The sequence below is a fragment of the Odontesthes bonariensis genome, chromosome 4 (assembly GCF_027942865.1).
Source record: "Odontesthes bonariensis isolate fOdoBon6 chromosome 4, fOdoBon6.hap1, whole genome shotgun sequence".
Taxonomy (NCBI): Eukaryota; Metazoa; Chordata; class Actinopteri; order Atheriniformes; family Atherinopsidae; genus Odontesthes; species Odontesthes bonariensis.
The window spans coordinates 7,379,925-7,389,488 of NC_134509.1; the positions used below are offsets into that span (position 1 = coordinate 7,379,925).

At 43.7% G+C, this 9,564-nt stretch overlaps 1 protein-coding gene across 11 annotated transcripts in view; it reads left to right on the plus strand.

Annotated features, from left to right (window-relative positions):
- The window catches only part of atf7ip (activating transcription factor 7 interacting protein), a 28,581-nt gene extending 19,763 nt beyond the window's left edge, over positions 1-8,818 (plus strand). For 5 of the 11 annotated variants that reach the window (XM_075462716.1, XM_075462711.1, XM_075462714.1 and 2 more), the window contains 12 exons: positions 86-669; positions 844-1,282; positions 1,623-1,798; positions 1,907-2,044; positions 2,160-2,231; positions 2,344-2,444; positions 3,936-3,997; positions 4,605-5,267; positions 5,353-5,454; positions 5,589-5,666; positions 7,493-7,623; positions 7,875-8,818. In XM_075462716.1, coding sequence (XP_075318831.1) covers positions 154-669; positions 844-1,282; positions 1,623-1,798; positions 1,907-2,044; positions 2,160-2,231; positions 2,344-2,444; positions 3,936-3,997; positions 4,605-5,267; positions 5,353-5,454; positions 5,589-5,666; positions 7,493-7,623; positions 7,875-8,333 — 2,937 coding nt within the window. In that variant the 5' untranslated portion in view covers positions 86-153 and the 3' untranslated portion in view covers positions 8,334-8,818. The remainder of the gene's footprint in view (positions 1-85; positions 670-843; positions 1,283-1,622; positions 1,799-1,906; positions 2,045-2,159; positions 2,232-2,343; positions 2,445-3,935; positions 3,998-4,604; positions 5,268-5,352; positions 5,455-5,588; positions 5,667-7,492; positions 7,624-7,874) is intronic. The other 6 variants (XM_075462718.1, XM_075462712.1, XM_075462715.1 and 3 more) reach the window with 3 other exon arrangements.
- Positions 8,819-9,564: the final 746 nt, after the last annotated feature.

The following is a 9,564-nucleotide window of genomic DNA, read 5'->3' on the forward strand; positions in this document are numbered from 1 at the left end:
GGCTGTGCAGCCATTATTTCACCATGCAGTGCGTAATGATCATGAAAGGCTCATAGGCGGAACATTGTGCTGTTTATTTTTGCAGCTCTCGATCTCGTCGACACTCGTCCTGCCCTTTCCACCTAATCAGTCCTTGTCACCCAACAGGAAGAAATGGAAGTTGTTGTGACAGAGGAGAAGAAGAAAATTTTCCGTGCGAGGAAAACCATGAAGATCAGTGATCGACTGCAACTGGAGAGCCTTCACAGCACCTTGCTGACAGCGGCTCCGGGTTTGTCCAACCCATCTCCACCACCTCTAGTGAATGGCACACATAAAGAGGATGGACAAAAGGCGGGTGACAAAGAGCAAAACAACATCTCTGACTCAAACTCCCCCCACGCGGCGTCACCTGCATCGGGGACCTCTCTGAGCTCCCCCGCACCTTTCCTGTCCCTAAATTTGTCACCGTCCCCTGCCTCCTCACAAAGTCCCAAAGCGCAGGAAGAAAGTTCTTCTCCCACTTCACCATTCCAATCTGTGTTCTTTGATCTGAAAAAGATGGAGGACGACGAAAAGAAAGGTTCTTCACCATCCTCGTCGAATGAGTCTGTTCCGCCGGCATCCGCTGAATGTAAGGACCAGTCGAAAAAAGACACGGATGCGACACCAGTCGCGGAAAAGAAGGAGGTAAATGCTTAGAAACATTTCGGATACTTGCATATATTTTACTCATTGTACAAAGTATCATCAGTTTACCCTGGATTGTACAACATTGCCATAAACTTTATGGTAATGTTGAATATGGACTGATAAAGAGTACAAAATATGTTTCATTAATCATTTGTGTAATCTCTTCATCAGGAGAAACCGACCGCAACAGAGGACCCAGCGGTGGATTTGACGAAAGATTCTGTGAAAGGTTTGGTTTCATGTTCGCCTGTGCCACCCGTGGCATCTGAATCTGAACGCACAGAACCAATGGATGCAGACAGTAACACTACAAAGACCATCGACCCGGAGGCCTCTACATCTAAAACGAAAGGTGGAAAGCCTTCTTTGCCCAAGGATGCTACTTCCGATTCTTCTGCGAGCCCTTCCACGTCTCATTCGACCTCCAGTATGACTGAAAAGCAAACAATCAAAGAGGATGAGGATGACAAGGTCAACGTGAGGAAAGCCTCAAAAAAAGGTGATAAGATGGAAGTGGACTCAGTAAAAGTGGAGTTCAAAAAGGATAAACGTGAACATGGACAAACGACTAAGCTAACCCGACCATCATCCACTCCACCTTCTAATACAGGTATGAAACAGAGGACATTGTGATCAAAGGCGACAGGATGGTTGCTAGTAAATAAAAGCGAAACATCTAAAGTTGAATACAAGAATTTAAAAAAGTTGTTAAGTTAACTCGTAATAATATAATTGAACGTAAAGCTTGTTATTAATCATAAAAACAGACCGTTTACAAAAACCAAAACAAGTTGCATGCTTTTAAAATGTGCTCCCACGATCCACAAAACTGGCTTCTGCTCCCGTGCATGTCAACAGTTACACTGTTGGAGGTCCAGTTAACTGTGACTAGTTAAACTCAGCCGTGCATGTAACCGTGCTGAGTGTTTGTTTTTTTTATTCACGTGTAGCTCAAGCGGAGAAGAGCTCGGCCTCGGGACTGAAGCGCACTTTATCAGAGGGAGAGAAAGATGGACTGACTGTGAAAAGGGAAGGAAAGAGGCCCAAGATGGAACACGAGGAGCTGGAGGCCCAACTGGAACTTAAAATCACTGCAAAAGCTGGCAGTCACCATAAACTTGAAAAGGTTTGTATAGCAAAGCTACAAATATGCTCCAGGTTTAACTTAAATACTGAATATTTTCTTCAGTAAGTCACTTAACTTTGTGTCCCTTTACTTGATGGTCTTTCTCAGATTGTGCAGCAGCTTGTGGATGAACGGTTGAAGAGCTTGGAGTTGTCCATTTTTGACAAACATTTCCAAGAGTTGAAGGACAGAGTAGACAAAATCAACTGTGCCACTAAACACCAAACTGCCATTAACACGCTCCAAGTAAGTACACTGCTCTTTTGCTGTGTGGAGTACAGTTTTCCACATATTCTCCATTCTAAGATGCTCTCCCCACAGTTAGCAAAGCCACATTAAATCCGCCTCCTGTTTATTTTAGAGCAAGATATCCCGACTAGCCAAAAAGTTTGGAGAGGCGAATCAGGCGTCCGAAAACAAGAGGAAACAGGAGGTAATGCATGGGCTTATTTGCCTTAAATTTGTACTATTTTAAACTTTTGCCCTCAGCATGCTAATGAGATTCCAAGATAATGTTCTGAAAGCATGCTGTTTGATTTCCGCAGGCACTCGCTGCTGTTGCTGCCGCCGCCGCCGCCGCCACCGCCGCTGCCACCGCCGCCGCCGCTAAGACTGTGACTGTTACAAGCAACCCTCAAACTCAGCGGTAAGTGTGTCCACGCAGACTGGAATTTCCTGTCCAGATCGTTTTTACTGTACATGTGAATGAGTTTTCCAAGATTTAGCGAGGTGATTATTATTATTTATTTATTTTTTACTGTTTTTTAAAAAAATTTTTTTTTTTTAAAGATTTTTAACTGCAGGCTCACATTTTGCTTTTGTATGAACGTGACAATACCGGACTGATGCTAGAACTACACACGAGACCGTTCACGGCGTCAAGTGATGACATTGTCCCGGGTTGCTAAGTGTAATTACCAGAAACTTGAATTTAAAACTAATGGACAGAATAAAGAATCTGTGCATCCTCCAAATCCAAACTCTTGTTCTACGTCCCTTGTTCGGTTTGTCAGCATCAACGTTTTGAAAACTTTGAATTTCAGTCCAAATATTCCTAAAGACTTGTTTGGAATAAACAAACACATGCCCCAGGGTTTTGTACCTGCAAAGTAGCCCCCGCGTGGGTCCAGGTCCTGAGTCTTGTGACGTTCTACAATATGAAGCCTGAGCGTTTCTTCAGGCAGTGCAGAGTGTAGTTAAAACTGCACCTCTCCTCCCAACAGCGTGCTCCGTCGGCAGACAGTAGAGCCGGAGCCTGAGGTGCCCAGAGAGGAGGTGGCGCCCTCTCTTTGTAAGACTCCTGCACTGCCTGTCAAGAAGGAGAAGGAAGAGGAGGAAATGGGGGAGGACAAGGAGACAGATATGTCACGGCATATTACTATGGCAACAAAGCTGGCAGAAAACAGTGAAGGAAAATGCAGAGCTGATGTTAAACTACGCCCAATTTCTTCCCACTTGGAGAGCGTGCTGTTCCACAACTGCAAGCGAAGCTCTGGGAATCCCAGGCCTGACCGCTATGCATCTTACATATTCCGCTACTTAGTCCCATATGACGTCTACTGTGACTGGGTAGCAAAGGTCAATTATGTTGGATTAATGGGGAAGGAGGCCCTCCCCACAAACTTGAGGAGGACAATGAGGATGTACATCGAGCGTCGATTTCCTCTGCTGTCCACGGACAAGTGGAGAGAGATTCGTGATGTTATAAATGAAATACTCCGAGTAAAAAGGCGACCGGAATTTTTCAGAGAATACAATGGAAGGACCACCGTGGCATTTTAACAGTGTCATGTTGCAGGAGGAGAAGCATTCTGGGACAATTGTCATTAATCATGATAGAGGACATCAAAATATTTAGACAAAATCTCACTCTTCAATTATAACCATTAATAACACGTCATTGACTGGGCACCATGCTTGAAAACGATAAACAATTTAAATTGGATGCTATAATGTAACATTGGACTTGCATTTTGATTGTGGGTTGGAATCTTCCCGCAAGATGTTAAAAGATGACTGTATGAAATGGAATAAAATACAATGTCTGCACCTTACCCGTACTCAGTCGTCATCCTGTCATGGGCATGAACAGCTTCTCATGTCAACAACTCTAAGTATAAGCAATCTTTCTGAACAGGCCGAGCCGGACTTCTATTGAAGTAAAGCAGACTCCAGTTGTTTCTTCGTCCAGCACAACTGGTGAGTAACAGGATTTTTTTTCCCCCCCAAACTGGATGTTGTGTTGGCTCATGATAATTAATGGAATAAACATTGGCACAATAGTTGGCAAAATCACTTCCCAACAACAAAGTTGGGGTTTTGGCTCTTTGTCCTGGTCCTTTCCATGTGGGCGTTGCCAGTTCCATATTTGCTATGTTTGGGAGCTACTTTCACAGTGCTAAGAAATGTGTGAAAACCAATTTAACCGCTCCTTAATGTTTGAGAAGTTTGTTCATGAAAGAAACTGCTGCTGTTTCGTGATTTAAAAAGTTTATAATTTTGAGACCTGTTTTTAAAAATGTATGCTTTCACTGAGGATGGATAAGTTTTGGAATGAGTGCCTGATGAAATCAGAAGGAACTCCAATTGTTGAGTTTGGTTTTGTTGGTGTACGGACGTCTGAAATGGCATTTCTCTGCACGCAAAAGTAGCTCAATGTGTTTACACGTCTTTGGACCCATTGCATGCTGGGATAGGTGTTCAGTAGTTTTGGTAGTAAAACTTCAAGTTATCTAGAAATCACAGCGACACCTACTGTTCCAGGCTGAATCGAGTTCTTTACTTTTTTTGTTTTTGTTTTTCACAGTAGTTCCAGTCCCGGTCTCTCTGTCAGCTTCTGTTGCAGCTGCAGTCCCAACTTCCACCTCCACTGCCATGGTTACGCAGGGCTCTATCCTCCAGCTCATCACGTCCACCTCTAATGCTGCCACCACGCTGGCCACCGGCATCACCACTCAGAGTCAGCAGGGCACTCTGCTGCTGAAAACGGCTCCTGGGAGCAGCATGATGGCGGCAGGCCAGCCGCTCGTCATTCAGCTGCCTCTGTCAGTGAACGGCCAGACGGGGACGCTGGTCAACTTCCCTGTCTCCTCTTTGTCTGCAGCCGGCTCACTCAACAAGGCCAAAACTACACCCACCACCACCACATTTATACTCAAGTCTCCTCCTTCAACTAACACAGCAACGGCCTCCACCGCTGCTGCTGCCACTCTCCCAGCTCTCCAGGCCTCCACTGGTCAGGTGTCCTCCACCCAGATCTCTCTGGCCCGCGCTGTGTACCAAGGAGGTGCTGGAGGAATAACAACACCCAATGCCGGTGTTTCTATGACCACAGCAAGGACGCCGGCTCAGTCTGTCTCAGTTGTTGGCGCTTTGTCTTCAGTCTCCACACCTGCAACCTCTGGGCCTGCAGCAACAGGTTCCACTGCTCCCGGACCCCCACAAGGGACGTCTTTAACATCAAAGACAGGTGAGAAAGGAGTAATACCAGTGAGATGCCAGTAGCTTTTTTCTTCTCTTCAATGCATCTCTTAATCAACATCTGTCTTTCTTAGACAACCAAGCTTCTGGAAACACTCCATCCAAAGCAGCTGTGCCCGTCGCACGACCCAAAGGCTCCGTTATTGATCTCACAGAGGATGACGATGATGTACAAGGTAGGATTACGCTGCAAATCTTTTCTTTTCCACATAGATAAAAAGAGATTTGTCTTCTCTTGATTTCTTATTAAATCGTACAGCTTTACAATGGAACCTTTTAGGCTGCTTATGTGGCACTTTATTTTCTTCAGTGACAGGGGTGAAGAACGCCACAGCTGCAACTCCCTCACCTGCCCCACGCGTTAACCCGGTTATCAGCATTCCTAACAGTAAGACCACCAAATTACACTTGGGGCATGAATGGGTTTTATTTTGTAACGAATGAATGAACCGATGCTTAACAATTGCTGGTGACAACACTCACCAAAACGCATGATTAACACTAGAGTGGCCAAGAAGGTCATTTGGACCGTTTGGAAATTTGTATGCTCAATAACTTTGGCAAATAAAAACATAAAGCCTCGCTGGTCCTTGACTTTTCCCAAAACAGTGTAAAATTCCATTCAAATGAGATTTTATATTTAGTACGTAAAGGACAGAGGAAATGAGATCATTTCTACCCATTTCGGCCACAGGCGGCCATTTTCACCGCACAGGATTTTGCGCTGGTCTAGTTTGAGTTTCCCGCCAAAGATAGAGATAGAACACCAAGGCGGGAAAATTTGACAACTATTCAACTATCAAGGAACATCTCCAGCAGTGTTTGGTGAGCACAATGTTGCTAGCAAAACATTTTGATAGACAGTAGAAATGGCCTTGGAGAGACTGATGAACACGGACAGTGACAGTTCTGGTGGACAATCCGACCTGGATAATGAATCTGATGACAGCGAAAATTCCTGGGTGGAGGAAAACTTCTCATCCTCAGAAAGTGAATTAGAGGACACCCCCAGGAAAAGGAGACGCCCTATTTCCTCCCACAGAAATATCGCCAATGACAGTTTCTACGCCTCCCTAAAGCCGGCCACCACCTTACAGGCCAAGAAGACCAGCCTCCTGCGCACTCTGTGGAAAACAAAGTACGAGTTGCCTCCCTCCACCAGACCGCAAGCGTGAAGTGAAATGTGGAGATGCAACGCTAACAATTAATCAGGGAAAGCCATGCAAAAATGTGTGTGTTTTTTTATGCACTGTGCACACGGTTGTGGGCATCACTGATAGGCCAAAAGCAAAGCCGGAGTCCGTGCAATATTATACCAACACAAAATACGGCGTGGACGTTCTGGATCAGGTGGCAAGGAAGTATTCAGTAAAAGGTGGAACGCAGAGATGGACCGTTGCTGTATTTTATAACATACTGGATCTTACGGGAATGAAGGCCCATGTCCTCTTCAACGAAGGAAGTTTCTGCAGCAGGTGGGAGAGGAGCTTCGAGCTGAGTTTATTGAGGGAAAACATCCAGCAAGGCAGGTGGAACAAGGTGGTCGACAGCACAAGACTCCTATAAGGAGGCAGTTCAAGGTGCTGAGAAGCACCTAAATTAAAAACCTCCGACACCTGCAGCAGACGCCGCAAAGCAGTGTGCGGGAGTTGCGCCAGGAAAAAGACGTGATCTGTGCCGCCTGCGACCTGTAAATAGTTGTATTAGCCTCACTGTAAATAGTGGAACTTGATATAATAATTTTCTTGTAGCTTACACCTGTTGATTACCATTTATTACAAATATTTAGGTTGTACGCAAATTAGTGTTTAGATTTTGTCTCTGTGATAAATGAGGCTACAATTGTTGTTTTATAGTATATAAGTAGGAAGATTTCTAAGATGAATGAATTGACAAAAATTGCTCTCGTGAATATGTTAAACTACAGTTTGTTTTCAAGATGTTCGTTATAGAAAAAGCTTAATCCTTGTCTATTAGATTAATAAATGGTCTATTTTGGTGATTATTTTGTTTAGTAAAACATTATTTAGCTAATTAGATCTAGTTTATACTTATAAGGGGATTAAATGTAGCGGCCAAAATGACCACTCGAGGCAGTTCTAGTTGTGAGAGAACAGTTTTGTGTGTTTAAAAAAAAAATATATAAAATGGAAGTGTGTATATATTGCATGTTTCAAATCTAATTTACACTTGTAATGTAATACCTGTGTGTGTGTGTGTCTGCAGGTGTGTCTGCAGGTGTGTCTGCAGGTGTGTCTGCAGGTGTAGGAGCAAGATCATCTCCAAAAATTAATCAGAACTCCTCCAGCAATCCTCAGATAACGGTGCATCACCGCCCCCCACTGGTAAGGATTTAAAAATGCAGTTACATATTTTACTCACATGCACCTCTGTAGTTACACAACTTCTTTAAGTCCAAGGTAAATGGTTTCCTATGACGTAAAAAAATCCGTAAATTCATTTGTGAAGCTTCCAATAAAAGCTCCAACTGACAGGAATGTGGAAGAATTGATTTACAGCATGAAAAATAATTTTGGACGGTTGAAATGATTTCTGGGCGCTGTTCAAAAATACCAACAAACGTTCTCTTTTGTAGGACTCTCCACTGAAATCCCGCACTGTAACCAGTACGACACCTGCTCGGGGCTCCAGCGTGGCACTCCCCCCTCTCCCCACAGCACCTGCACCGTCGCGCTTACCCCCAGATGCTGAGCGAACCTCGCCTCCTCAGCAACTTCAGCTGAAGCTGGTGCCAGGTCAGACTGGAATAGTGTTGTCCTGGAGTGTGGCAGAAACTGATCGGACCTGTGCTGCTGTAGATAGCTATCACCTTTATGCCTTCCATCAAGACAACTCAAACAGCAATGCAGCTCAGCAGCACTGGAAGAAGATCGGGGAGGTGAATGCCCTTCCCTTACCTATGGCCTGCACGCTGACGCAGTTCCAGTCCGGCTCCACGTACTATTTTGCTGTCCGAGCCAAAGACATTTTTGGGCGCTTTGGCTCCTTCTGTGAACCTCAGTGCACAAATGTTATCAGTTCCAGCGCTAGCTAAAGCATTAAGGAACAATGAATTTTTTTTTTTGCCTTTGAAAGTTTATGACTCCTTTTTACTTTTTTTTCTGTTAGGAACTCAAATATTGTATGCTGAACACATGCAGTACCTGTAAATATATCTACACATGAAAACTGGACTACTGTCTGACTTGGAGAGTTGAAGCAGCAAACAGCTGGTTTTGTCTGGTTCATTGTTTGTGATGTATTCTTTTGTGACTTAAACTGTTATGTATATCACTGAATTATTTTGCCCCTCTGCCAAGTCAGATATTTATGTTCACTCTTGCTAGTCAGCCCCAGAGCGGTTTCTTTTTTTATATTTTTTTGTGTTAGTTTGTTTGTTTTCTTTGAGGACAAGTGACAGGATTATTCATGTAAACTCAATTGCACAAAATGTATACTTGTGTGGTAGAAACAGAATAACTTTTGTAAGTTCCGTCTGGCAACCAGACTTTGACAAACATAATAAAATGCTTTACTAAAGTCTAGGCTTAACTTAAGTTTTAATACTCTTGTCACGTAGAGCGTAGCTCGTCACTGCAATTACAAATGCCACCAGTCTACTGCCTTAAAATCAACAGTGAGGCCCCACAGATGACGGCACTCTGGTAACAGGATCCACACCTGTCTGACAGCAAAAGTTCCATGTTTTAACAGGCCAAATGGATATGAATTACTGTACCCAACGCACTGAATGTTTGATTGTGGTGCAAGAGCAACAACACTGTGACCAGATTTCAGTATTTCGATGTCCTCCCGATGTAAACAACGAAGAAAACTGTTTCATTGGTCAGTATCTATAAAAATATCAACATTTCAAATTTGAAGCTAGCAATGCTGAGTTTAATGGAATAGACATCTAACAGCGTTCTGGAAGATTCTATTAACAGATTCATTGGTAATGTGTGAGGGTGTCAGGATTGGATATTAAAGGAATAGTTGCCAAAGGCTTATGCTGGCTTCACACCAAGAGAAAGGTGTGTGCGGATTATTTGAACTTTCATGTTAAATGATCAGAGCGCTGCAACAGAGCCGTCAGTGGAGTTGATAAGCTGGGATGCTGCAGTTCACCAAAGCATGCGCAATGCTCACACTGTTCCTGGTGAAAAGCTGGCCGTAGTTTATCCAGCTTACAACTTGTGCCAAACTCAATCAGTGAATCATCAATTAGTTGCAAAAAAGAACACTGGTCTTTCAATATATATATATATATATATATAGAGCATTAT